General features: G+C 49.3%; 10 protein-coding genes across 10 annotated transcripts; 6 read left to right on the top strand and 4 right to left on the bottom strand.

Annotated features, from left to right (window-relative positions):
- Positions 1-420: 420 nt before the first annotated feature.
- Positions 421-5,002, bottom strand: LTR64_004990 (uncharacterized protein; the record flags this gene model as incomplete). Its single annotated transcript, XM_064899333.1, has 5 exons — positions 421-450; positions 504-4,525; positions 4,573-4,696; positions 4,767-4,918; positions 4,975-5,002. The coding sequence occupies 5 exons, from the start codon at positions 5,000-5,002 to the stop codon at positions 421-423; spliced, it is 4,356 nt and encodes a 1,451-aa protein (XP_064755290.1).
- Positions 5,003-6,097: 1,095 nt separating this feature from the next.
- On the top strand, positions 6,098-6,489 carry LTR64_004989 (uncharacterized protein; the record flags this gene model as incomplete). The annotated part of the gene is made up of 3 exons (XM_064899332.1): positions 6,098-6,145; positions 6,203-6,273; positions 6,336-6,489. The coding sequence occupies 3 exons, from the start codon at positions 6,098-6,100 to the stop codon at positions 6,487-6,489; spliced, it is 273 nt and encodes a 90-aa protein (XP_064755289.1).
- Positions 6,490-7,005: 516 nt separating this feature from the next.
- TUB1_1 (alpha-tubulin) lies at positions 7,006-8,674 on the bottom strand (the record flags this gene model as incomplete). Its single annotated transcript, XM_064899331.1, has 6 exons — positions 7,006-7,115; positions 7,171-7,716; positions 7,763-8,293; positions 8,344-8,419; positions 8,472-8,539; positions 8,650-8,674. The coding sequence occupies 6 exons, from the start codon at positions 8,672-8,674 to the stop codon at positions 7,006-7,008; spliced, it is 1,356 nt and encodes a 451-aa protein (XP_064755288.1).
- A 486-nt stretch (positions 8,675-9,160) lies between these two features.
- LTR64_004987 (uncharacterized protein) lies at positions 9,161-9,892 on the top strand (the record flags this gene model as incomplete). The annotated part of the gene is made up of 2 exons (XM_064899330.1): positions 9,161-9,809; positions 9,843-9,892. 2 exons carry the CDS (start codon positions 9,161-9,163, stop codon positions 9,890-9,892), a joined length of 699 nt encoding a protein of 232 aa, XP_064755287.1.
- A 14-nt stretch (positions 9,893-9,906) lies between these two features.
- On the bottom strand, positions 9,907-13,779 carry LTR64_004986 (uncharacterized protein; the record flags this gene model as incomplete). The annotated part of the gene is made up of 3 exons (XM_064899329.1): positions 9,907-12,074; positions 12,974-13,458; positions 13,508-13,779. The coding sequence occupies 3 exons, from the start codon at positions 13,777-13,779 to the stop codon at positions 9,907-9,909; spliced, it is 2,925 nt and encodes a 974-aa protein (XP_064755286.1).
- A 3,244-nt stretch (positions 13,780-17,023) lies between these two features.
- Positions 17,024-18,469, bottom strand: MET15 (Homocysteine/cysteine synthase; the record flags this gene model as incomplete). The annotated part of the gene is made up of 2 exons (XM_064899328.1): positions 17,024-17,285; positions 17,349-18,469. 2 exons carry the CDS (start codon positions 18,467-18,469, stop codon positions 17,024-17,026), a joined length of 1,383 nt encoding a protein of 460 aa, XP_064755285.1.
- Positions 18,470-19,718: 1,249 nt separating this feature from the next.
- Positions 19,719-21,854, top strand: FAA2 (medium-chain fatty acid-CoA ligase faa2; the record flags this gene model as incomplete). The annotated part of the gene is made up of 1 exon (XM_064899327.1): positions 19,719-21,854. One exon carries the CDS (start codon positions 19,719-19,721, stop codon positions 21,852-21,854), a length of 2,136 nt encoding a protein of 711 aa, XP_064755284.1.
- Positions 21,855-22,267: 413 nt separating this feature from the next.
- Positions 22,268-23,782, top strand: LTR64_004983 (uncharacterized protein; the record flags this gene model as incomplete). The annotated part of the gene is made up of 1 exon (XM_064899326.1): positions 22,268-23,782. The coding sequence occupies one exon, from the start codon at positions 22,268-22,270 to the stop codon at positions 23,780-23,782; it is 1,515 nt and encodes a 504-aa protein (XP_064755283.1).
- A 487-nt stretch (positions 23,783-24,269) lies between these two features.
- Positions 24,270-25,052, top strand: LTR64_004982 (uncharacterized protein; the record flags this gene model as incomplete). The annotated part of the gene is made up of 1 exon (XM_064899325.1): positions 24,270-25,052. The coding sequence occupies one exon, from the start codon at positions 24,270-24,272 to the stop codon at positions 25,050-25,052; it is 783 nt and encodes a 260-aa protein (XP_064755282.1).
- A 636-nt stretch (positions 25,053-25,688) lies between these two features.
- Positions 25,689-26,733, top strand: LTR64_004981 (uncharacterized protein; the record flags this gene model as incomplete). Its single annotated transcript, XM_064899324.1, is given in 2 exon segments — positions 25,689-26,666; positions 26,680-26,733. The coding sequence occupies 2 exon segments, from the start codon at positions 25,689-25,691 to the stop codon at positions 26,731-26,733; spliced, it is 1,032 nt and encodes a 343-aa protein (XP_064755281.1).
- Between the last annotated feature and the right edge of the window lie 142 nt (positions 26,734-26,875).

Raw genomic sequence — 26,875 nt, 5'->3', positions numbered from 1 at the left:
TGGACGAGATACCCATGCCAGCAATGTGAAGAGATACCAACAAAATGAGCTATCTGTTCGTCGTGTTCCTTTCCATCAGTTTCGTGTCTTGTTACGCATGAGGCATTCGGTCTTTTTCGGGTTAAACAATAAACCCGATTTAGCCTACTAGGGTTAAGAGGCAATAGATTCCCAGACAAGGTGGATCTCTTCCAGCAATCTTGCGAGACAATGATGGAGATATTGGTAGGTGATATTGCTCTGAAGGTCTACTTATGGGGACGCGCAACAGATCGCATACTCAAACACAAGTGATGCCCATGTGCTTTTAACATCAGACAAGACAGGAAAATTATGCAGGAAAGATTATGTATTATAGAAAGACTATATGCTAAAGGCCTGCCAATTCGCAAGTGATCATCACGAAGTAGCACATAACGTTCAAGAGCTGAAGGTTAGGTAATCAGCAGCCTATGTATTCGTTAGCAACATGCACGGCAAATCGTATTGAAAGAGGTACTCACCTTGTCGATATTATAGTCAAACTTTTCCAGTGCGTCAAGCGAAGCTTCTCGTGACCAGCCCATAGCGGTCAAGCGCTTCAGTATGGGATCATCGTGCTCTGTACCCGCCGATAAAGCTCTTCCAGGTTGTGGTCGTGCTGGCACAGATGGAGCAGGGTTCGCAGTTGCAATAGGAGAAGATGGCGTGATTGAAGTCTGAGGAATGATTGTTGTAGATTGTGGAGGTGTGAGGTCTCTTACTTCCTCGTCTGTGGTGAGAGCTCTTTGACCTGGAGCAATCTCTGTAGGGCGTGGAGGCGAGACCGTTTGGGTTAATGGCTCTTCTGGACTCGCACTTCGGACTATGGTAGGTGGCGCCTGTGCACCTGCCTGCGCATTCTGATTCAAAGGTCTAAAGAGCTCGTCCCAATCATGAGACACGGCGTTGTTAGACGTCGCCGAGACTGGAGGCATGGTTTGCTGCGTGCCAGTTCTAGAAGGAGGAAATGGATTACCGTTGTACTCATCGAAGTCTCTGAAGCTTGCGTGAGCTGCATAGGTAGGAGAGGTTGTAGTAGTACCATTTGAGACAGCTGAAGTAGGACTCGTCACGGCATCATGCATGGTGACGGCGTTATGTGCCGAGTACGGTGCCGGTGTCGTATCTATTGTTCCGGTAGATAATGCTGGTGAATCGAAGCTAGGATCAAATGTCGCTTGTGAACGCTGATGAGCGGGTGGTGTTGTATCATCGTAGTCGCTATCTGACTCGTCAGCCACAGGTGCTTGACCCATATTCTCGAATGCACTGTCAAAGTCGAATGGAGCAGCCTTTGTTGGTGGAGGTGCTGTTGCTTCTACTTGAGAAGTCTTCCTAGATGTCCCCGATGGACTGCCTATCTCTGGCCCGTATGCTGGAGGTGCACCTGCAGGGTTAGGTCCAGGGTGAGCTGAGCCACCTGCTGTGGGAGGGGGTGAGGTCGGATCCTCTCGGGCCGGAAGAAGGTTCTTATACTCCATTGGGAAGTGACTTGTATTATCTTGCGGTACAGCGTCTTTGTAGTCCGGAGGAGGTTGCTGTGAAGTGAAACCTGGTAGTGAAGCTGACGAAGCTTGCGTGACCATTGGTGGTGGCGCAAGTGCCGGCCCTGGTGCTAATTCTGGTTGTTTACCGGCAACTACATTCGACTTGGGCGAAGCAAAGTTATCATCGAAACCTCTTGGTTCGGAATCATCATCACTGCTCTCATCATCAGGCTCAAGTTCCTGAATAGCGGGAAACTCGTGGTGCGATGTCTCCGCACGACCATTAGGAGCTTGCCGGCTGTTGTCCATACTAGCGAAGGCGGAATCAAAGTCCGCGTGCTGCTCGGATAACGTTTTTTTGTGGCCCGGACCACCAAAGAAATCATCAAAGTTATCTTTAGGATCAGCCGCCGGTTCTGCTTGTTTTTGTTCGTTGTCTACTGCTGCAGCGATACCTGCACCAGCGGCAATTGTGGCAGCGCCAGCCCCAATAGCAATAGCTGCAGGATTTATGTTACTCGGCGCAGGGGTTTCTGACCTCGATCCTGGGAATGCGCCTGGCAAAGTTTCCAGCTTTTGTGCTGTGTCACCTCTAGGCAATGTTTGGCGGACGGATTCCTGCTCTTCATCGACGGCGGAGGATGTAAATGGGTCATCTGCACGGTGACTGGATGGACTTGCTGTAGACGTATCAGGTGTCAGGGCACGTGGTGTCTGGGCTGGACTGTTCCTGCTCACAGGCGCGGCAACTTTGACACTAGAGCTGACGGATTCCTCCCTCAGTAAGGGTCTGCGCATTGGTAGGTCGGAAGACTCCAACTGATCAGCTGTGCGAGGAGCTGGTGGTTCGACAATGCTTGGTGTTTGCATTCCGTCAGACTCATCAAATTGTGGTGCTTCTCTACCGAAGGAAGTTGTTGGTGCGGGTGCTGATGAGCCTAGCGAGGGACCGAAGATAGCGTCAAAAGCACTGTTTCTATCATGCTCCTGCTGAGGCACAGGACTGCTAATCGCACTTCCCATTGGTGGTGAGAATACCGCGCCTGAATCCTGGTTTCTAAAGAAAGGGTTCGAGCTCATACTTGGAGTAGGGCTAGCAACTTGAGGAGGAGGACTCAGTTCACGTGTAACAGGAGTAGGTAGTGGTTGTTGCCTGGCTTGTTCGAGCTCTCTTTGACTCTGTTCCAGTTGTCGCGCCGTTTCTTCTGTCTCACGTCTGTGTGCTTCAAGCTCTTGTTGAGCAGCGGCCATTTCAGCCTTCATACGTTCTCTTTCAGCCTCGTTGGTTGCTAGCTGCTTTTTGTTGATGGCGACTAGACCCTTCTGCTGACGAGCATCGGATTTGAGTTTCTCCAGCTGTGGTTTAAGCTGCTCGTTTTCAGTGTTAGTTTGTCGGATCTTCTCCTTCAAGGTCGCATTCTCCTGTTGGTCAGCCGCCAGTGCTGAAGCAAGTTGTTGGTGCTGAGTCTGCAGATCGGCGTGAGTGCCTTCAATCATTGCCATTTCCTGCTGCACCTTTTTGGTTTCCGCCTGAGAAGCCGCAAGCTGATCTTTCAGGCTCTTCACATGAGTGACCTCTTGGTCATAAGCCGCTCTGAGCTGCGCCAGCCTTTGCTGGAAGACTTGCTTCTGCTGGTTGGTCTGTGACAATTGCTGTTCTGCTTGAACTCTCTGAGCTGAAACGTCTTGCATCTGCTTGGACAGGTTACCGACCTGATTCGAGAGATTGCCGAGTTCTGCAGCCTCGTTGTTTATTTTGGCAGGTGCGACATCGTCTTCGTCGTCCATCAAACTGGCTTCTTTCGTTTGCGATTGTGCAGCTGCTCCAGTTGCTTGAGGTACAAGACCTTGGCCAAAGTTACTGCTCGGCACGAAAGGCTTGAATAGTGTAGATGGTGGAGGAGAAGTTGTAGGTGGCGGCGCAGAAGCCGAATTGGCGAAAGGACCAGCGTCAGTACTTCCAGTCGACTGAGGAAACTGTTGAGCAGGAGGCTGCTGCGGAGGAGGCTGCTCAGAAACGTCAAGACCGAACAAGTCATCGGCTGCCGATCGTGGTTTCGTCACTGGAGCCTCGTCGAAAACTGGTATGTTTGCTGGGACACTTGGTTGCTGCTGTCTTCGCATACTAGGAGGAACAAGACCGGCAGGCAGGACATTGGGTACACGACCGTCTCTGGAACCTCTGTGCTGCCGTATGAGATACATGGCAACTGCAAACTCGTCACGGTTGAGAACTCCGTCAGAATTGATGTCAGCCAAATCCCAAATTTGAGCAAGAACTTCTTCGGGTAACCGAGCATTGCCAAAGAAGCCAACAGCTTGTTCTCCGGAGACAAAACCTTGGTTTGCGGTGTCGACAGTCGCGAAGATGCTGTCAAAACGCGTTTTATCGGCTGCGTTGATCAGCCACGGCTCTCCTGTGGACTGGGCTGACAGAGGTGTTCCAGCCATTTGTCTGTTCACCATAGGACTCTGTGGTCTGATGCCAGACTGAGTAACTGCATACTGAGGCTGCGATAATGGTGGTCCAGCGCTAGATGTTGGACGACCTGGTGGCAATCCTCCACTAAGACGAGAAGGAGCTCTCCGAGAAGCCGCGTCCAGAAGACCTGGTGGTAGTGTATTGGGTACGCCACGCATGGCACCACTCTTGTAGCTAGCCAGCAGATGCATAGCTATCACAAACTCCGAAACATCCAAAGCTCCTCGCCCCTGAGTGTCTGCCAAACCCCAAATCCTGCCCAGAACGTCGTTCGGTAACCGAGCTCTTTCAAAAATCTGCTTAGCAACAAAACCTGAGAGCATGCCATTTTCGGCACCCGACTTTTCGAACAGGCCTGAATACTCGGCAACTTTCTCTGGACTGAGAGCAGGAACGCGGACTGGGGGAGGACCGGAGGTAGGGCTTGATGGTGTGCTCGTATTCTGTTGGGTAATTGGTTGGATCGGTGGAGGGATCGGCTGGGCGGGAGGAGGTACTTGTCCTGGTATAGGATCGAATTTGGGTAGAGGCGCAACTAATCGAATGTCAACACATGGCTCTCGGATGACTGGGCAAACATACTTTGCGATGCGACTGCCATGCTCGGCTGCCTGCCAGCTTGCGCGTGCGCGATCAATCTCAGAACGACCCCGAAACCAGCAGGTGTGAGAAAGCCTCGGTTTTCAGTGTCCGCGATTTGCCATATCTATAGATCATTAATCATACTGGCTCTTGAACAAGGTACCGGTCTCGTCCGGTACGTCTGAACAGCATACTTGTCCAAGGATCTCAGGCGGTAACTTGGTCCGCTCGAAGAATTTGACAGCAACATCGCCAGACACAGCACCAAAGCCATCAGGATCAGCTTCTTTCAGCAGGGTAGTGTACACTCGTTTCTCTTCGGTAGATAGATTGAGGTTAGGATGACCTGGGAAAAAAGCCAAATCAGCGCGTCGACCTTCACAGCTCTTCAAGTTGTCGTACCTCCAGAAGCCACTCCAATCTGTTCCATAACGACGGTTCGTGGTGCCTGCAGTCAGGTGGTATTTCGTTGTAAGATCGATGCTTGGAGTTTAGCTGCAAGAACGCGTGCGGAACTCCATGCACCAGCAGGAAGAATGCGATACGATGAGGTGTCCGTGAGTGCAAATGCCCAGAGCTGTATGGTTTGCGGGAAGACGGTATAGATAATGTATGGTAGGACCAGGAGCACAGCGATGTACAGTAGCTGTGCAACAGCTCAGCACCTGCCTATTACTGATCGACGCGAAAGACAAGGATGACGACGCTATCGGTGCAGCTTCCTCCTGCTGCCAAGAAAATGTCAACAGTCTACTCGAATGGGCCAAAGAACTTTGCAGGCTTTGACCAGAAGAGAACGAACATCACAATTCGAGTCTCCTGCTGTTTTAATGAGGTACATGTCAATGGCCTGCTGTTAAAACTTGCGAGAGGACTATCTTTACAGCATGGCTGACCAGCTGTTGCGAGCAGAGCAATTTTATACTTGTGACTTCCGTCCTTGCTTTAACGTCTCCTGTTAACCCAATTTTCAAGTACAGTCGACCAGCATATCTCATGAAAACCTTACTTTCTTCTTTTGAGCTGCATGCTACATACACAGAGTCTCAGAGCCACCACAATGATACTAGTGGCAGCAGAGTGTGTTCACATGGAGGAAAGTGCTTTACTTACTACAACTGAAGACGAACATGCTCAGCCGCTCCTCTGACACAAGACCCTTAGCACGCTGTTGATATCCGAGAGGTCGACTAAACGACCGCATAATGTGGGCACTTCGTGGTGTGCGCTTAAAAGAAGTGATCAGCACTTTCCCGTTCAAGTTCTCAAGCAAACACTTTCCAAGATCCTGGTGGCTTTGTTCAAGCAGTAACTAAGCATCTTTAGTGCGAATCCAGACACGGAAAGTGCAGTTCATGTGTGTTTGCAACTTGAAGGAGGAAAGAGGGGCATCCAGGACCATATATACGAGCTTATCGTCTCTCTCCTTCCTTTCTTCTTCTTCTTTCCCTCCTCACCCACAAATTTGACACAGCTCTAGCACGAACCGACAACCAGAAACCACAAAACATCTAAACTACTCAAGATGTCTGACAAGAATTACACCTACAAGAGCTCCGGCACCAACAGCCAGGTAAGATAGGCTAGCCTCGAGTCCTCATGCTCAATCGCTGACTATACCAATGAATAGGGCAACCACTACTGCTCTCGAGATTATGGATCCGATGCCACCAACCAGAACTCCTACCACTACTCGAACACGTACAGTCTGACCTCTACTGCAATGTGCCAAAGACCGAAACAGCTAACAAAATATTTCACAGCGATGGAAGCTATTACTACTCCAACTCTGATGGCTCGACCTACCACAATGACGGTCAGGGTAGTTCCACCTATACACCACCTTCTGGAGGCTCCAGCAGCACTGGTAGCAGCGGAGAAAGTAGCAGTAGTGACAGCAGCGGCAGCAAGAAGTAACTGAGCATCGTCTCAGCATTGGAACCACTCAGACATTCGACCTCTCAACTCTACCGTTGCATGCAAGAGACGTGGAGATGGCGAGATATACATAGACAGGCAGGACACATCATCGCAGTGGGCTAGAAGCAGAAGAGCTTTCCATCAAGGGTCTTTTGTATCATGCATAGCGAATTGAACCATTACCCATATAGCACACTCGACACTATGCCTTCATGCTTGGAAAAGGTAGAGAGTAGAATGCACTACGATTTGCCAAATGTACCTTTGGACACGAGTCATGTAGTCCATGCTAACGCATACTATCAGTATAGAACATCAACTTTACTGCCCGATCACCTCATCGGCGCTTAGGTAGTATTTGCGACAAAGCATAGGAATAATCGCGAAATCGAAGCTGCTCAGAACGCTCATGTTTGCACGTCAATATCGCTCGCTGTACTATGCAGTCTGCTTTTCACACGTGCTTTTGCTAGCATGATCAACATGCTTGCTTTGCATCCAATATGCCACCGTCTAGTGCTCTAGAACTTCAGTGCCATCACCCTCCTCAATAGAGTCGCTTGCAACCTCCTCATAATCGCGCTCCAGAGCTGCAAGGTCTTCTCGAGCTTCGCTGAATTCACCTGATGATCGTTAGTAACTGTCTCAACATTTATCAAGACATGGGTATCAACATACCTTCTTCCATTCCCTCACCCACATACCAGTGAACGAAGGCACGTTTGCTATACATAAGATCGAACTTGTGTGAGAGGGCTGACCACGCCTCGGAAATAGCGGTAGTGTTAGACAACATGCAAACAGCTCGGTTGACCTTGGCCAGATCACCGTTGGGGACCATCTGTGGTGGCTGGTAGCAGATACCAATCTTGAATCCAGTCGGGCACCAGTCCACGAATTGAATGGTTCGCTTTGTCTTGAGAGTGGCCACTGCGCTGTGGACTTCTTTTGGTACAACATCACCACGGTACAGCAGGCAGGTTGCCATGTATTTGCCGTTACGTGGGTCGCATTTGACCATCTGGTTGTTAGCCTCGAAGCAGGCAGTCGACATCTCTTGTACGCTGTTCGACTCGTGGGAAGCTTTGGCGGCAGAGACAATTGGGGCGTAAGCTACGAGTGGGAAGTGGATTCGTGGGTAAGGGACCAAGTTGGTCTGGAATTCGTTGAGATCGACGTTCAATGAACCATCAAATCGGAGAGAAGCGGTAATGGAGGAGACGACTGTCACGACGTTAGTTCTATCTTACACAGTCCAGAAGCTGCTTACCCTGAGCAATAAGTCTGTTCAAGTTTTCATAGTTTGGCCGCTCAATGCCTAGATTGCGTCGGCAGATATCGTAGATGGCCTCATTATCGACCATGAAAGAGCAGTCGGAGTGCTCAAGTGTGGTATGTGTTGTTAGAATAGAGTTGTATGGTTCAACGACAGATGTCGCAACTTGTGGGGCAGGGTAGACGCAGAATTCCAGCTTGCACTTTTTGCCATAATCGACAGACAGACGTTCCATGAGCAGAGCACCGAAACCAGAACCGGTACCACCACCGAAGGAGTGGAAGACCAGGAAACCTTGTAGGCCGGAGCAATTGTCTGCGACACTTCGTACCTTGTCCAGAACTTGGTCAATCAACTCTTTACCGACAGTATAATGGCCACGAGCATAGTTGTTGCTAGCATCTTCCTTGCCAGTGATCATGTGGTCAGGATGAAACAAGCTGCGGTATGTACCAGTGCGGACCTCGTCGACAACGTTGGGCTCTAAATCGCAGTAGATTGTTCGAGGAACATATTTGCCGTTGCCTGCGATGTGGTTTAGTGGTGGCTCAAGACGTTGAGAGTATATTGCTTACCGGTCTCTGAGAAGAATGTGCTGAAGCCTTGATCAGCATCAGACGCTTTTCGCTCTTCGGTAAGGTATCCATCTGGCTGATTTCCAATCAGTACATCAATTCATCAAGTTGTTCTGCTCTGAGCTAACCTGGATACCGTGCTCGAGACAGTATAGCTCCCAGCACGAGTTTGCGATCTGGCAACCGGCTTGACCGACTATAGAAAGTCGTTAGCAATTGATCAATGTTTTGGCAGCCTGTCTCAAGAAACAGGAGGGGTTTAACGAGCAGGGGTCTGCCCACAAAACTATGCATATTGAAACTTACCGTTGAGGGAGATAACTTCTCTCATCTTGACGAATTTTATGTACTGTAAAAGACAAGAAGATAGCGTCAATGGAGAAGAGAAGCAAGCAAGCTGAGGAAGTCGCCGAGTCCTTTGATCAATTTGGGAATCGCAGTTGTAGTTGCGGTCAACCTGTTGTTGGTGCGTCTAGACTGGAACCGCGTTAGTGCCAGTGTTGTGTTTACGCCGGCCAAGTAGGCGCGCTAAATGCAAGGGACAAAACGCGCCAAGACGAAGACCCAGCACTGGAGTTGCCGGTCGAAACTTGTGCAAGAGTTGATCAGCAAGCAAGTACCAGTTCGCGAGTTTCTTGACCAATAGCACTCGCAGCACGATTGGCTTGCTCGTGCAACTTGCCAGTGAGAACGGGAGCCTACGATACCTCCGTCGGTCCTACCTTTACCTCAATCGTGACACCAATACGACGAAACTAAGTGAAACCTCTGACATTGCATAGCGAGGACATCTACCTCGTGCGCGAAATTTCGCAGAATGCATCTTCTTTCGACCTTGTTCCTCGTCATACAGTGTCTACATGCCCTAGCGAACGTGGAGAAGACAATCTTCACGGCTCCTGAACACGTTCCAATACCAAGAGATGCTGCGATTGATAACCTTCTTCTATACTCACTGAATCCTGCTAGACTCAAGATACGAAAGTACTTGAACGCCTCGTTCCCATCGGACGACAAGCCGCATGGCGAAGAATCATGGGCTCTGCTCGAAGGTCTGAGGCCAGGGCAGCGATACGAACTTCGGGTTTGCTGGCTGGCCACTCAACCTACAGTGTTCCGACTCGACACATATACGATGGCCGAGAGTTTCGAAACGTCTGGCTTGATTTCCTCGCTCAGCACCTATTCGTACTCACGACGTGATGCCCTAGCTGAATCTGATGTCAACGAGCTGGTAGCCTCGAAATACGTGCCGAGCGCTGGCGCTGATAACACTAGTCTCCTTTTCTTACGAATACAGGCCGCCGCAGACTATTTTAGTCTCAACAAGACGCTGATGGAGATCGTACCGCCTGTACACGTCGATCTGATCCTCGATCCATATCTCTTGAACGTCTTTCCACGATCCCTTGTGCCAACCGCAATCTACATCGCCATCATCGCTTTCTTCTCGTGGTTCCTGGCGGGTTGGATATATCAGCAGCTGACTATTTACATAGACCGAAGCAATGGTGTGGAAAGAGCGTCAGCTAGAAAAAAGCTTCTGTAACACACATCCCGGTCCTAGGAAAGGCGAAGATAGCCTTCACCTAACGTGTAGTCGTTCATGAGACTGAACAGAGGGAACTCCTCAGCATACGAAGGCAAACTGAAATTATCGGGATCAGTAGGCAGCCACTCTTTAAGAAAATCGTCCCCGAGACCACCAATATCAGGTGCACTGGGGTCTGTTTGCATCACTTCTTCTCGATTGGAGGGTAGGAGAGTACCAGAAGTTGTGAGCGTAGGCCCTTTCTTACCTGACGCGTCCTCGATTTTACTGTTCAGAGGCAGCTCCGGCGTGTCAGCAGAGACAGCACTTGAGTCGCCCGTGGTGGCTATCTCGACTGGACGCTTCTCTGACTCTGTCGGCTGGTTCAGCGGCTCGCGATTGAGCAAGTCACCGAAGATGCTCTCAATACCACGTCGTCTGCGCTGAGTTTGCAATTCGTCTCGCTTTCGGATGTGCTCAAGCGCCGCTTCTTGCAGATAGCTTATAATCATAAAGAATCTGCGACCACTAGGATCATGCTTCGCAAGCTTTCCCAGCACGACCTTGGCCTGCTCAAGACTGCTGAGCAGAGGGAAAGACTTGTCGTAGTCTCCAAACATTGCCAGCCCAACAACCAACGCCGAAACAAAGATAGAATTGGTTACCAGAAACGGGCGCTTCGGACAGCCAGGATCGTGCACAATATCGGTTGCTACTTCAATCGAGTGAAGAGCTGCATCGATACAAGCCTCGCTTAGTGTTGTCGTACTAGTGTTTTTGGGAGTAGGAGGTGATACCGACTCTCGACGATGGTCGTTCTTGTTGATTTTGGCAGAGACGTCAAATATCAGGAAGGGTCGCGTCAACAGGATGATAGACCAGTAGTAGGCACCTTTGAGGTGGGCTAAACCAATAGTTTGTTGGAGACCAATATTGGGAATGGCAATTTCTTCTTCCGCAAGACCATCAATATCAAGGCCAATGTCCAGTGCCATGTTCCAGTCCCTGTACTGAGCTGAAATGCTGTTGACAAGCTGCACATCGACTTCTCTCCTGCAATAGACTTCGTTGAGGATACGCTCAAAGATGAAGCAGATTCGCAGCATGGCACTCGAAGTCATGTTACTCGTCCGCACATCGTCGTACACTCGTGTCTTGCCCTCCCATGCAACATTCCCACCATCCACCTCAGAAGTGGCAGGAGGTCTTCCAAGTGAAGTGCTGAGGAACAGATCAAGGACTCGCAGGCTCTTCCACACTCGTTCTCGTGTCTTTCGTTCACGACTCTCGAAAAGTGCTGAAATGTCACTCCTGTGCAGACCCAGTGCATATGCCGCACGTACAGCGATTCCAAGCAACATGAATGCGGCGTTTCTTCGACAAACCGTGAGCAGATACATGGCGATCAAGACATAAGACTGAACCGTCAGTACGCTAGGGTCATCCATGAAGCTCGACATGGCAAGTTCCCGTCCTCGATTGAAGTACTGCTCAGCAAGATCATCGTTGTTAGCCAGGCAATTTCGAGCGCCAATCGCGAGAACAAGGTAGAAGATCGAGTCTGTGGCGATATTCGTGGTAACGGTCTCCTCTGTCCAGGAAGCCAAATGTTGCAAAATATCTGATTTGTCGAAGAGGTCAACGACGCCGCTGGCAGCAAGTACATAGTGACCGACATAGTTCTCCGCTTCTGCTTTGGACGGTTTTAGGTCAATAGCCGAAGGGGTCTTTGGTGTGTGCACGTCCTTTGGTATAGCTTCGATCATGGCATGTCTCATGGGATCTGAAGTTAAGCCACAGTCGCCTATTGCTGTACGAGCCAGACGACGGATGTTCTGCAAGAACGCCAAGTTACTGCTGTCGCCAACAAAGATGAACTTCCCATGGCCATCTCGCAGTAGTCGGGCTAGTTTGGGCACTGGAGCATGGGCAACGGTTGAGGGTACATAAGCAGACTCGGGAGCGGGTGTCTTTGGAGCGCTTCTACTCCCTGACAAAGTCAACAGAGACTCGATTGCGATTTCAGCATCGTCCGGTGATGCCTCCGCCAACTCTGGACCAAGCTGTAAGGATGCTGAGGCATTGGATTCGGTCAAGCTTGGTCGCGGTTGAATACTTCTGCGCTGCCTGGCCAGCGTGTAGGTACATTCTGGTTCTCTATTGCGTCGACGACACAGAAGACAAGGGTCGCCACCATCACCTACACGACGTATCAGCTATGCTCACTTTCACTTCTCCTCTGGTAGCAATACACTTCTCTTTCCTGCGCTTGCAGGTATCGCAAGCTCTAGATCATGCGTAAGTACATAGACGCTTAGATTGACGCATTTTCCGCTGGTCGGGAAGCTACTCACCTCGCTACTCGTCTTCTGTCCTCATCCTTGACACGGGGACGTGGCATGCTTCGCTCACATCTTCCTCATGCTCCGTCGGAACACATCCGATACGTTAATCGAGACCGTGAAGGACTCAATTAGATACTTTGCTCGTCCTAACCGATCATGTGAGATACTGATGGTACGAAAGAAAGTGAATGCAAGTTGTGATCCGAGAAGTGGGTCAGGTGCTCGGATCGAGAAAGAAGAACACGCTTTTAAGCTCAGGAAATAGCTCGATCAACCCCAAAGTCAAATCGGGGGGGTCCCCACGTTCCAGCCATGAGCAGGAACTACTTGCTGAGGAATCTGCCAGGTGCTTGTCGACTATACCAGCAAGCAGCTGAAGAGGAATACGTGTGATTAACGAGGTTTTTACGATTGCATGCACAAGAACACCTAAACCTAAGTGAATAGAAATCAGGACCATGCGAAGAAATTGTGGCTGAATTGACGTGATGAAAAAACTGCCATGTAAAAATGCAAGTCTTAGAAATACAGCCTCATCCTGCAAAGTCAACTCAAATAGTGTTTGCGTCCACATCCTTGTATCAGCAGGAGCTGCTTGACAGCACTGTTCCTTCAGCTTTATCATCATCATTTGGTGCCATCTCGATGTCATACTTTAGCTCAAACTGAGCTTTCGGATCATCCTTTCGTGGCACGAACTCAACAACCAGAGAATCCTTGACAGCAAAGACAGAGTCGTCGTCAAGGTACTTACTGTCCTTGTCAAATATTTGAGTTGTAATGGGCTTGAAGCCTTCCTGCATCACAATCAAGTGAATGTGTGCAGGTCGGTATGGATGTCGGTCAAGTAACTGGAGAAGTTTTCCAGCTGGACCATCGAAAGGAATGGGGTATGGCGTTGGTCTGATGCAGTACCAGGCATATTCTCCATTCTCATCCGTCTTGAATTTGCCACGCAAGTTGTGATCAACCTGTTTCTCATCTTGTTGTTCATACAAGCCATTCGTGGAGGCTTGCCAGACGTCCAAGGTGGCACCGGCAAGTGGCTTTTTCGTCTTCGCATCTCTTACCACACCATGCATATACGTGACTTGTGCATCTTCCGGTGTATCGAAGGTGATAGTGTCGCCCTTATTTCGAAACGGGTGGTCGTGTCTGAAGAATGGTCCGAGAATCGCTGACTGGGTAGCAAAGTCTGCCGCCTCAGCAGCTTTTTTGTAGGTGATTTCATCAACCAACCTAGTTCGCTTGTTAAACTTGCACAAACCCTTTATGTATGAGAACTTACGATTCAAGACCGAGCACGTCGCAAACAAGCTGACCTTCATTTCTTCTGTCAGTGCTCATCTGTCCTGCCCAGTTGATGAGAGCTACACCCTCTGACCACTCGTCGACAGTCAGCTCGATTTCCCTTGCGAAGTCGTGAAGATGCTTGATCAGGCAGCTTGTGACTTCTCGCATTCTCGGTGAAGCCTTGGGTCCTGTTGCATCGATGACCATCTGAGTGAACTTGGGGTCAAAGCGATGCTGAGCCGATTGCTGAGCTCCATTGGTGGCCATTTTGGAAAAAGATCTGAGTGATACCTAGGCTATGGTAGTGAAGGTCTTCTCTTCGTGTATGAGGATGTTATCTTTGATGATCGCAGGTTCTGCTGAAACAGCTCGAGGCGCAAACTTTGTGTCTCGAGAGCTGGACCAGCTGGTATGTTGCGGGAGAGTATATATCCTCCATCATTGTCGGCTCGAACTCACGGCCTTCGTACCCCGCGTCTCTGGCAACGATTGAAGTAAGAGACTCGGACTGCAAAGGCCATGCATCGGCTAAGAACACGGCAAGCTCGAACCAATTGATCAGGAGATGAAACTAATTCTCCCGCCTTCTCCACGGGCCAATTCCGGCCTCCTTGAGTGCTGACTCAACCGTCCTTGCCCATTCAGGATCACGTTCTTAAGTCTTCCTATCTGACATCTGACATTCGCGTACTAGTTCTCGAGTAATTCGCACCAATGTTTCACTCACGAGAACTTGCCGGAACACCTCGAGAGAAGATGTCATGTAGATCGGCGAGTACTCTTGACGGGACGTGGTAAGGTGGTGCCAGCACTTAGATACCACAAAATAAGCGACCTTGACACTTCCTCAGTCGCTACAATATTGGTAGACCCAGATGCTAACACGCGCCCCCCGAACTGTCCCTGTCAGAAACTCCTAAAATCGATGTGAGGCTTCCTATTCAGGCAGTCGCGACTGTGGCAACAACCTGTCAGACACCCGTACCAGACATGAGTTGCAGGTTTCTCTAGATACATACCCTGCCGCGATGAACCAAGGCCGAATCACCCCGGGTTTTCAGGTCTCGCTTGCCGTCCGATATATGAACACTGACTCAGACCGGAAACTGAAACAGCAAAGGTATGACAATCATCACAGCTGAAATCGTGATAACTAGCATCGCTGCGCGCTTGGAAAGACAATCACCAAAACCTACGGACTTGATCCTACCTGCTTCTCACTCCGACTTTGGTCTCTATCAGGACGATGCTTTCGGCATTTTCAAAATGAAAACTGCTACCCAAACTCATGTTGCACAACTACCTCAAATAAAAAGAGGCGACTCGCAGAATGCATCAATTACTAGAATGCGGCTGTTCACACTTGACCACAACATAAGCGGCTTCAGGAACTTCAAGCTTGTTTGGTGCACATTGCGCAACAGAGACATATCTTGCGACCACGTGTCTGGTTCCTGCTTCATGTCCTACATCTGCAGGCTCTGTGGCTTGTGATCTTACCAGCATAGGTCTTCGAAACGGGTTTCTATCGATAGCAAGATTGTCAACTGGCCTCCGATCTGAGATCCTTGGCTTTGCATTGTCCTATAACGTGTGCCTATACTACATGTAAATAACCGTCCATGTGTCACAGAAGCCGACGTTGTGTTACTCGTGACCTACCTTTCAGCTGTATCATGCCACAAGACCTAGTCAGCAACCAGCATAAACATAATGGACTTCTTCCGGCGCAAGTGGTCGCTAAAAGTGACCTTGTTTGAATCAAGTAACAAAATTAGGACATCTACCCTTATGTGACTTCATATATGGCTTGACTTATCGAGCACATTCGGACTGAGATTTGCTTCAGAGATGCAGCAGATATCGGATATCACTCACGACCCGTCATCTCATCAGCTCATCTCAACAAGGACCTTATTCTCAGTACGACCAACAGATCCGCCATCGTCGCCGCCGCCAACCTCCCCGCTTCCTCCTTTGCCCGAAGTCGCACCATATAGGCCTTCCAGAAACTCCTTAACAAGAAGCTCGACGCCGAAATATGGAGGACCCGCACGACCTCCAAGACCTGTAGACTCCCTACCTAACCTCCAACCACGGACCATTAGGTCTCCAGACTATGTCAGACGTGAGAGATGGCCTGTGGCTGACCAGATCGTATCCTCACCTCCATCGTCGGGCAGATCTCGAGGCAGTCGAGTGCACGATGGGGAGCATTCGCCTCCCGAGCATCGAAATTCCATCCGGCTGCTAACCACTACACCACAATCCGCATCCTCGTTCTCCCACGATGTGCTTGCTGCTCTTCCAAGATTCTTCCAGCGCTCTCAACCTGAATGTTTTAACAGTCCGGTAGGGTCACTCCCCAGTAATCCTGCTGGTTTACGTCAGGAGACAGTCAAGCCCTGGCAGGTATACCACAAGTCGTCTAGCAAGAGTCCTGCAGGTCAAGCGTTTCACCATACAGGACTTCGGAAACCTGTCGCGAGGTCCGCGCTCTTCATCCCACCAAGTCCGCCTGAGCAAAGGCGTTCCTCTAATGGTAAAACTGATTCAGCTAACTCAGTTACTCTTACCCATTCTCGCGGACAGCCGAATATCTGCCAGAGGACGCTACACATTGCCTCAAGGTCATCTTTGTTTTCGGCCCGACGATCCCCAAAGAATGCCTCAAGTCAGTCGAGGTCTAATAGCATATTTGCTGGTGGGGACACCAGACCTCACAAAAGACTGCGAGGTATAACGGCCTTCAAATTCGACTTCAATAACAATCAGGGCCAGATATCACAATCACCCAGCGACAACTTGACCTCGCTGCCCAGAATACCTTCGACACCCACGGTCGACACGATTGTTACACCCGAAAGACAGCGGCTAAAAAGTCCTATCCACTTTCAAGGTCTTTGCAACGGAGATGCGACAGAAACTTCTCTCAATGACACTGCTTTCTTCTCTGTTCCGTACTCGACCACCCGTGGCGCAAACCGACTGCTACCCAGAGCAGACCGAGACAGATTATCTACACATGCAGAGGGAGCTGGGATCGCGAATGCTTCCCTCCATCAATCACACATCCGTAGCCGGGCTATATTGGTAGAGTTGGGTGAACGAGAAGCACATCCAGTGCTGACAGAGGAAGCAATAAGAAAGATGAAACGGAGAAGGCTGCTCTGGGCGATCGCGACGTTCTGCTTGCTGATGATAGCGACGGGCGGAATCTTGACTGGTATTGTGTGGAAGCTTAGGAATGTTGACTGATTGAGTACCTGATCCTATGGTTCAAACTATCTTCTATGTTGACTTTGTAGTCAGCAAATTGAAGTATGTATGTAGTCGCTGCCGATCCCTCCTGCCAAAATACTACAGACACAGAACGATACACGAGAAGTTCCTATATTTTCGCGTATAGATCCTGACTATGTACTCGAAGCTTACAGGCGAGCTGCTAATCACCAAAATCAGCACCAATTCAGGTAATTGCACCAAATTCTATTCGTACATACATAAGAGATCAGGTAGACCCACTTAATGCCGCCGGCGTCTCAGTCGTCCCTTTCTGATCCGCATTCTCCGGGTTTCCTCCTCCCGTTTTCGCCGCATCGCTCGCCTTGAAGCTCTGCTCGAAATCGCGGATGATGTCGTCGATGTGCTCTAGCCCGACTGAGATTCTGATCAGGTCTTCCGTGACGCCGGAGTCGATCTTTTCTTGATCGCTTAGTTGTTCGTGGGTTGTGGTCCAGGGGTGGATGGCGAGGGTTTTGGCGTCGCCGACGCTGAGGAGGTGTGGTTAGTATGTGTTCGGGAGGTGCGGGGAGGAGGAAAAGTTTTGGACTTACTTTGCCAGGTTGCTTATGAGCTTGAATCCGTCTACTACTTGTGAACCTGCGTCTGCACCGCCTTTGACGCCGAAGCTGAGGACACCACCAAATCCTCGCGGGAGGTATTTCTTTGCCAACTGATGGCTGGCGTGACTTTCGAGACCAGGGTAGCTTACCCAGGCTACGTTGGGGTGTTTCTCTAGCCACTGGGCTAGTGCCAGGGAATTCGATGCATGTCTTTCACACCTAAGGCTTAGTGTCTCGGTGCCTATGATGAACTGATGGGCGTTGAAAGGACTCATGCAGCTCCCAAGATCCCTCAATATCTCCACTCGAGTCCTGATGAGGAAGGCGAGCTTGCCGAAAGTGTCAACGAACTTCAAGCCGTGATATCCTTCAGCAGGATCGTTGAATTGTGGAAATCTCTTCGCATTAGCTGCCCAGTCGAAGTTGCCTGAATCGACGACCAGTCCACCAATGCTCGTTCCGTGCCCACCTATCCACTTTGTTGTCGAGTGTACTATGATATCTACACCGTGCTTGAAAGGCTGGCAGAAATAGCCACCTGCGCCGAAGGTGTTGTCTGCGATAACGGGCACACCCTTGGCATGCGCTACTTTGGCAATGGCTTCGAAGTCAGGCACGTTGTATCTTGGGTTGCCGATACTTTCGATGTAGACAGCTTTCGTGTTGTCGTCGATTGCTTTCTCGACGTCCTCCGGCTTGTCGCCCTGTATGAACTTCGCCTTTATGCCCAACCTGGGAAACATGACTTTGAATTGGTTGTACGTACCACCGTACAGATTGCTAGTGCTCACAATATTGTCTCCGGCATGAGCTAAAGCAGCAATCACCATGAACTGTGCAGATTGTCCGGACGAAGCTGCGACAGAGCCGATACCGCCTTCCAGAGCTGCAATCCGCTTTTCGAGAACATCGACTGTAGGATTCATGATACGGCTGTAAATGTTGCCGAACTGTTTGAGGCCGAAAAGCCTCGCGCCGTGAGCCGAGTCATCGAAGTTGAAGGATGTGGTCTGGTAGATTGGAACAGCACGAGACTTGGTGTTTGGATCAGGTTCCTGACCAGCGTGAAGCTGGAGGGTTTCAAAGTGTTGAACGTAGTCGTCCCCTGACATCTTGGACTGTGGTGGTGGGCAGTGTCTTGGAATGGGCTTCTGCTGCTACTGCGATGAGTCTTTCTTAGATATGCTTGAATTATGTTGAAACCTGGACTGCTCAAAACAGCGACGAAGGAGTATCAGCCGGTCTGAGAGCTTTATGTTGGGATTCGCGATGTTGGAGATCTCCTCTGTCCTCAAAGCATATGATATCCATGTGCCATGCTGTCGTATGTGTCTCTGTTCGACCTTGAGCATAATCCCCGCACTGACGGCGGAACATCGTGTATTGCGTGCTTGGTTCTAACTCAAAATGGCAGGAAGTAAACAGAGTGCAGCACGAGCTATAATAATGACTGAAAAGAGCCTTGTGGGCAAAGAAAGTGAAGTTGTTAGTAGTCAATATACTCGCGTCGTGCTTACCGTTCTCCGAGTAAACATGAACGTGCCTCATGGGCGTTGAATATCAGCAAAGGCAGGAGCGCGTCAGTAAGGTTCGGAGCGCGTCAATCATCGGATTCCAAGGCGATCAAAAGTCTGACAAACTTGTGTCTCAGGAAGACGCGACAGTGAAAGTATCTGGGGTGTCTCTAGATAGTGCAGGATTGGAAGTACTAATGCAAGCAGGAGTGTGTCTGTGGTGAATGATACTAGTAGACAGTGACTGAAGTGCTTGTAATTCAAGCCTATACTCTCCCCACGATGCCTAAGGGACGCCCCAAGATTGCCTCAGTCCATGCTCCTCCGGGGTCAATGAGAATACTGACCAACATTTCTCGCGTGATGGTCCAGGAACGCGGCAAGATTGAATTTCAACAAGGCGCTATCTGCGTCACATGCCTCAACTTCAAATTGCAGTCCATACATCACACGATCACTCGCTGTGTTCAAGTTCGAAAGACAATTGCTCGAGATACTGTCTTGTGTCTCCTGCCTTCAGAAGCAACTGATTCTCCATGGCAAGCGCCAAGCCGTTTTGACAGCCTGGAGTGCCAGTGCATCACTTCTTTCGGAGATTAGTCCCAATGTGGTAAAATGAGCGCATGCTGCCTCGGTACGCAAGAGCTGCGACAGGATTGTCTTCTCGTCATGCGACTTTCTTTCCTTCAGCTGCCATTTATCGTCTCGACCGTTGTTGTCATCGTTTGGTAGCAGCTCTCAGTAAAGTGTCCGTTTTGAGCAGTACAGGTAGTCAGATATTGGATCACAGCAGTGCTGCGAGCACGTCGTATTGATTAGAAGTGCAATAACCCTAGGAACAACCACGATGCCACTCTTCTCGTCAAAAGCACCGCATATCCTGAAAGCGCAGGAGTTACACAAACCACCAGAGAAAGGTCAACCACATTCCATTCCACTACCAAACACGACAAAAACAGGCCGAACGCCAGCGTACAGACACTACCATGGCTGTGAGGCCTTGCTCGAAACCCTCGACCCTGCGATCCGTACCGGACACGACATGTTCGAGGTTTCAGCCAATCGAACACCACATGCCCCAGCTTTTGGTTATCGACCATATAATTCTGCAAAGAATGCCTTTGACCCATATCAGTGGATAGACTATGAAACGGTTCAAAAGAGGCGAAATGACTTCGGAAAAGGTATTGTGGATATCCATGCAAAAGAAGGCATAACAGGTACACAATACGGCGTGGGCCTTTGGTGCCAGAACAGACCTGAGTGGCAGATAACAGATCTAGCCTGTATGTCTCAATCTCTCTTTACGGTGTCACTATACGACACGCTAGGACCAGAAGCATCGGAATACATCATCAAGCACGCGAACTTAGCTTGTGTGGTCACTAGCTTGAACCACGTAGGAGCTCTGATGAGGGTGAAGCCACGTCTACCAAACCTCAAGTTCATTATCGTTTTGGATCCTCTCGAGCCTGCTGCCAATGAACAACAATCCACTTCGAAGAAGGAACTACTGACGTCCATGTCCAATAGTTTGGACCTGAATCTGAAGTTCTTCTCAATGGCAGAGGTAGAGGCTATTGGCGCCGCCTCGACACGGCCTCTAAATCCACCAAAGCCTGAAGATATGATTACAATCAACTATACCTCCGGCACTACAGGCCCTCCAAAAGGCGTCGTCCTTACACACAAGAACGCTGTGGCCGCAACCAGCGCAGCCCTCGTTTCGACCACACCTAAAAATGGTGACGACGTAATGTGTTCGTACCTTCCACTTGCGCATATATTTGGTCGGCTCCTCGAGCAGTCTTTCATGTTCAGTGGAGGCAAGATCGCTTACTTTCATGGCAACATTCTTGAGCTTGTGGACGATCTGAAGTTGATCCGTCCTACATCCTTTGCCTCAGTTCCCAGACTCTACAATCGCTTCGGTGGGGTCATCAAATCACAGACTCTAGCAGCTCCCGGCTTTAAAGGCGCGTTAAGTAGACACGTTGTAAACACGAAGATGGCGAATATGAAAAGACGGGAGAATCCAACCAACAAGCACCTTGTTTACGATAGGATATGGGGCAAGAAGGTTTCGGCGGCATTAGGTTTGGACAGAGCTGTTGACTTCGTGAGTGGTTCTGCGCCTCTAGATCCAGCCCTACAGGATTTCTTTTCTATTGTTACGGGTGCTAGAATCATGCAAGGATTCGGTATGACAGAGACATACGCGAGTGGATGTACACAGGTGGATGGTGACCTTAGCACTGGACACTGTGGTGGCGTATCGATATCCGTGGAGATGTGTCTTCAAAGTGTTCCCGATATGGAGTACAATGTCGAGGACATGCCCTACCCACGTGGTGAGTTGCTGATGCGAGGTACAAGTATCTTCGGTGGATACTATAATAATCCTGAGGAGACGAAGAAAACTTTTACAGAGGATGGATGGTTCAGAACTGGTGATATCGCTTCTATCGACGAGCTCGGCAGATTCAAAATTATTGATCGCAGAAAGAACGTACTCAAGCTTGCTCAAGGCGAGTATGTTTCCCCTGAACGTATCGAAGGAGTATACCTCTCAAATTGCAATTACCTTGCACAAGGATTTGTGCACGGCGACTCATTGCAGACTAGCCTTGTTGCTATGTTTGGTGTCCAGCCTGACATCTTTGCACCATATGCTTCCAAAGTGCTTGGAAAGAGCATCTCTCCAACGGATTTCGAAGCCATCAAGCAGGCTTGCAAAGACGAGAAGATCAGGAAGGCTGTGCACAAGGATTTGGACAAGGTTGGACGACAGAATAAGTTTGCAGGATATGAGCGTGTGGCCGCTGTTCATTTGAGCCTCGAACCATTCACGATCGACAACGAAACCCTGACACCAACGTTAAAGTTGAAGAGACCTGTTGCAGTGAAGATGTATCGACCTCTGCTCGACCAGTTGTATGAGGAAGCTAATGCAGAGGCAAGTAAGCCTAAAGCTAAGCTGTGAGCTTCGTGTTATCAGGCATTGCCAACGTAGAATAATGAACTACATTCAACTTTTGTACCACAAATATAAGCTTTGTCATTCTCTTTTGTATCCTGGTTCATACCAACATTTCTGTTCGAAGTTGCCGAGCTCTTTACGTTATGAGTGAGAATGCAGGTACGCGCAATGTGCTGGAAGGAGCGAGACACGACGCATCATGCACGGTGAAGGCATCACTCGACCGAACTTTGGACCTTCATCTTGTGCAGAGCATTTTCCTGGCTTGTTTGGATTCAATAAACTTGACCTTCACTACTTCATATTCCAGCCAATATATCGCAAGCCGCCTACACAGGTTCTTCTTTACCTAGAAAACATTCCCTTCCCACGATCAAGTCTTGCCCAGACTTGTCCAGAGCACCACAAAAGACAAGATGGACACTTTTGAGTGCTTCGTCTGTCACAAGAAATGGACAAGATTGGTCGATGATGGCTGCGTTGCTTGTGGTGGCACTTGTGAGGTTCTGAGTGGTCATACGTCTCTCGAGGAGCTGACTGTTTCTGGGCGCACTGGTGCTGCAGCAACGAAGCCTCGAATCGAGAATTCTGCCGTCAGTGAACAGCCGACCAGTGCTCTCTACAAGACATTCGGTGACCTGGCTATCGACAACAAACCAGATACCTCGAAGCCACGCTGCGCTGCACCCCAACGAGCACCAATCCCTTCGTTTACACGAATGACAACACCTCCACCAGGACAATTACCATCTCCTCGACCTTTCGTGGCCAGCTATATAGTTGAAGCCTCCAACTTCCCAATTGGCACATCAGCGATGCAACTTGAGAGAGCTCTTCGCCAGGATTGTTACAATGATGTCGGACTAAACTGCATGCAGTCCTGCAAGCAAGTCTTCCTTCGACTCCCCATTACCTTCGAGCTTGCGTTCTCCGACCTTGAAATTGCCTTTCGCATAATTAGATCTTACAACAACGTCGACGGTACCGCAGGACGAATGAAGTTCGAGCTCATTAGTCCTAAACCACTCACAGAGAATCACAAACAGCAACCAGTCTCTAAAGGACAGGTCCGTGCTCACGATGGTGTTCGAACCAACTCTGTATCTTTGTCGAATACCGAACTACCTTCAGCGTTCAACACTACCCAAGTATATCTGAGCTCATGCAATTCCCAGTCAGGCTCTGATCAGTATAGTTCCGACCAGCAGTGTTTTGACGAGGATACGTCAATTGTTAAGAGAAGAGTCCAGGTTGAGAATTACAGAGGAAATCCAGACAAGACAGCAATAGTGAAGTATGCCTACTTGCAGGAGAGCAGAAAGCATGAGGCATCTCTTTCAGTTCTGGACGAACTTGAGATTGATGAATTCGATGATTTCGATGCGTTCGATGAGATAGACGAGGTAAATGAGGAGGACGAGGATGAGGATGGCCTCGATCTGACGCAAGGAGATGATGGTACTGTAGCACAGAGGCGCCAATCAATTCAGCATGAAATTCCTTTCAAGCGACCAACATTCCCTACTCATATCCAGGTACCACCTGCTGCTGAGAAGAGTGTGTCAACAACCACCAAGAAAAAGAAGCACAAGAAGAAGTCGAAGGCGAAAAAAGTCAAGAAGGAGAACGTGCCCAGAAAATCACCACCAGTAACAGCTCAGCTCGAACTACCAGATCCTATTCCTATGCCTGCTGCAGACCGAAGTCTAAATGCAACTTGGAACGACGTCGCGACCAAACGTCGAGCTAAGGCGGACAAAGCTCTCAACAACACGGCTAGACACGCGAGACAGATTAATGCGAGCTCATACTTGGCAAATCCTGGCGGTGATCAGCTCGACTCGTGGAATCCGACGTTAAATGTACGGTTTGCGATAGGAAGCGCAAAGCATGCTGTTTGTCGAACTGTACCACGGAGTCTTCTCGAGTAAGCCAGGGGAGCGGTTACAGGAAGTTCATAAGCTGTTGGCAAGACCACTTCATACATTGAATCAGGCTCTTCGCTTGGCTTTATATCATCCAAGCTAGTTGAAAGATGAACAAGAAACAGTATGTGGTCGTGCACGAAAGTTTTGAAGGAACGCAAAGATCGGGCTTGGGCTTAACATCGTGGCTAGTAGGACTAGAATATATCAAAAGGAGACAATCGCAACAGAAACAATGGTGTCTCAATAGCAAAAATGACAGTAATGGTCGATGTAACTCGCCGTGTAACAACCCATTCAATGTTCTTCCGCACTAAGATTTGCGGCGTCCAGGCATGCTTAGGCATAGCCACCGGCTCGACTTATCGGGTATACATCCTAGATCTACGGTACTCCAAAGAGCTATGAACGCATTAATTGTATGTTTCTACAATAACGACGCTTCAAATGCTTCGTCTTGCACCGCGTTACATATTCACTTCCGGCCGTCAAAATGCACAGGACCATGCTGCTCCTTGTGGCCTCGTTCTCACTTCTGTTCAACCCAGTGTTAGGTGCCCAACTTGTCCTCAGGATACAACCATCGCAAATCCTGGCAAATCCAAATTCGCTCCCACCTTCTACACATGCCAGTATAACTGCTCCAAATGGCGTCGTCTTCCGGTCTAGCTTAAGGAAGGATAATAGCATTGTGTTCGACGATATGTCGACTGCCGGTTCGCACCTGCTGAATATCTACACAAGAGACTACACATTTGCGTCCTATCGCATAGATACCAAGCCTGATCTAGCAGCTGCTGGTGCTGGCAGCAACGACGCAGTCCCAATTCTCATCGAATTCGTGGCTCAGTTGTTCCCCGGAACTCAATGGTCTGATACTGGCGCCAATCTCGTGCCATCTCAGCCAGACTCGCGCTCATCCACCGGACAATCACCACGCCCTCAGTCAACGTTCACGATCGTACCCAAAGTCCTGGCAGCCAAGCAGTTCTACGAGCAACGTCCTGCATTCTCTCCTCTGACTTTACTCAAGAATCCTATGATATTGTTGGCTATTGTCGCGCTTGGTTTTACCTTTGGCATGCCGAAGCTTATGGAGAGCATGGATCCTGAAATGAGAGCCGAGTATGAAGAGATGCAGAAGAAAGGGCCTACAGCTGCGTTAGGACGGGCTATGAACGGACAGGGGCCCAGTAGTAGTTCCGAGAGTTTTGATCTTGCTGGATACCTAGCAGGTCAGAAGAAAGATGCCTCCGATATGCGTGGGAAAAGATGAAATGAATTTCGGTGAAGATTATAGAAACACTTGAAAGCGTACAAGGTACATTCTGCTTGCGCAGTGACGACAGGACAATATGCATGTTTGATTGAGCAGCAGAAGCGCGAAAGACGAAAGAGCGAGCCTGAGGTTTAATGTCCAAATTGTCAGAGCGAACGCCATCAGCTATTAGTGCTATCGTCCTGGAGGGATTCTATTGCATCAACGGAGTTGCCAGGAAAGAGTATGCAATCTCAGGCTGTGATTATCTTGTTCTTTGAACCTTGACCCTACTGAGGTCGAAGTTTCGCAAGCCTGTTGCTGCATCAGGCTGGCCGTTTTCAAACCGTGATTGCTCCCAATACCTTTTGATGTTGGACAGATCAATCTTTGGTGGCATCCCAGCTCCGCTAATCGGCGTGGGGCCAAGCCCAGAGGCCGGAGTGTCGTACCCGCGGTCTGCACGATGCGCTTGAGTTCCGCTTCGTGAGGCTTTAATATCCACCAAGCAATCTTTCTCTACAGTTTCAGCAGTATTAGCATCAGATCTTTGTCAGCCAAAGCCTTTCGTACTTTTTAGCTACCCGCTTGCCTGTCCTGCAGCAATTACATCTCAGTAACTCCCGACCAGAGCATATCAGTATTTCCTTCGATATGCCCCTCAAGCCTTCAGAGCGTCCTTGTTATACACAAGATCAACTCGAGCAATATTTCAGGCATATTCAGCTACCCCAAGCTGATTACACCAGTAGAGACGAGCTACAGTCTCACACACCTGCTGCTAAACTATCATTCTTGGCACAGCTCACTCGTCATCAGCTATGCAAAGTCCCCTTCGAGAATCTAGATTTGCATTACGCTACTGTAAAGGGAGTTTCCCTTGATTCTGACCATCTTTTCCACAAAGTCGTTGAGCGCAATGCAGGCCGAGGCGGCTACTGTATGCAAAACAACTCTTTCTACGGCACTGTATTGAGGTCACTAGGCTACAGCGTCATGTCTGCTGGTGCACGCGTCAGCAAAGCTTTAGATGAGATGACTGCTGGAAAGGATCCTACTGGTGACCCAGCATTTGGAGGGTATGGCCACCAGGTTAACATAATCACGATTGATAACAAGAAATATTTTGTGGACGTTGGATTTGGTTCTATGGGACCTACAAAGCCTGTGCCACTGGTTGATGGCTACACAACTATGCATGCAGGAACTGAAGATAATGTTGCCAGCACTCTGAGACTTACTCGCGGCTTTGCAGCAAACAACACTTCTCGCAATCCTGAGCAGGAGCTATGGATATATAGCGTCAAATTTTCCCACGCAGACGATAATTCACGACCTTGGGTTCCATGCTACTGCTTCTCTGAGACAGAGTTCTTCCCTGCAGACTTCAACGTCATGAACCACTGGGTCACTACGAACAGAGCGAGCATCTTCATACAAATGATCATCTGTATGAAGTTCATAATGAGCGATGACGGTCAGACACTTATTGGAGATGTTACACTGAATAATGCAGAGATTAAGGAGCGACGATTTGGGCAGAGCACAAAACTAATGGACATAAACTCGGAGGAACATCGTATTGAGGCATTAGAGAAGTACTTTGGGATCAAGTTGAGTGCGCCAGAAAGAGTAGGGATTATAGGATTTCCAACTGAGATACGTTGACGACGACGACAACATCTCCTCGAAAAAGTGAGGCTGTTCAAACTGCACAATGGTGAACTGGACCAGACTACGGTGCATCCAGAACGCACATAATGCTGTGCGTCATCGATTTGCGGCCACGACAGTACACCAGCTTCTTCCGCTGAACCCAAGGTGAATTCGGACTGTCCAAG

This window comes from Lithohypha guttulata (genome assembly GCF_036872675.1).
Source record: "Lithohypha guttulata strain CCFEE 5908 chromosome Unknown scaffold_3, whole genome shotgun sequence".
NCBI classification, from domain to species: Eukaryota; Fungi; Ascomycota; class Eurotiomycetes; order Chaetothyriales; family Trichomeriaceae; genus Lithohypha; species Lithohypha guttulata.
This window is presented reverse-complemented; position numbering and strand designations above follow the sequence as displayed.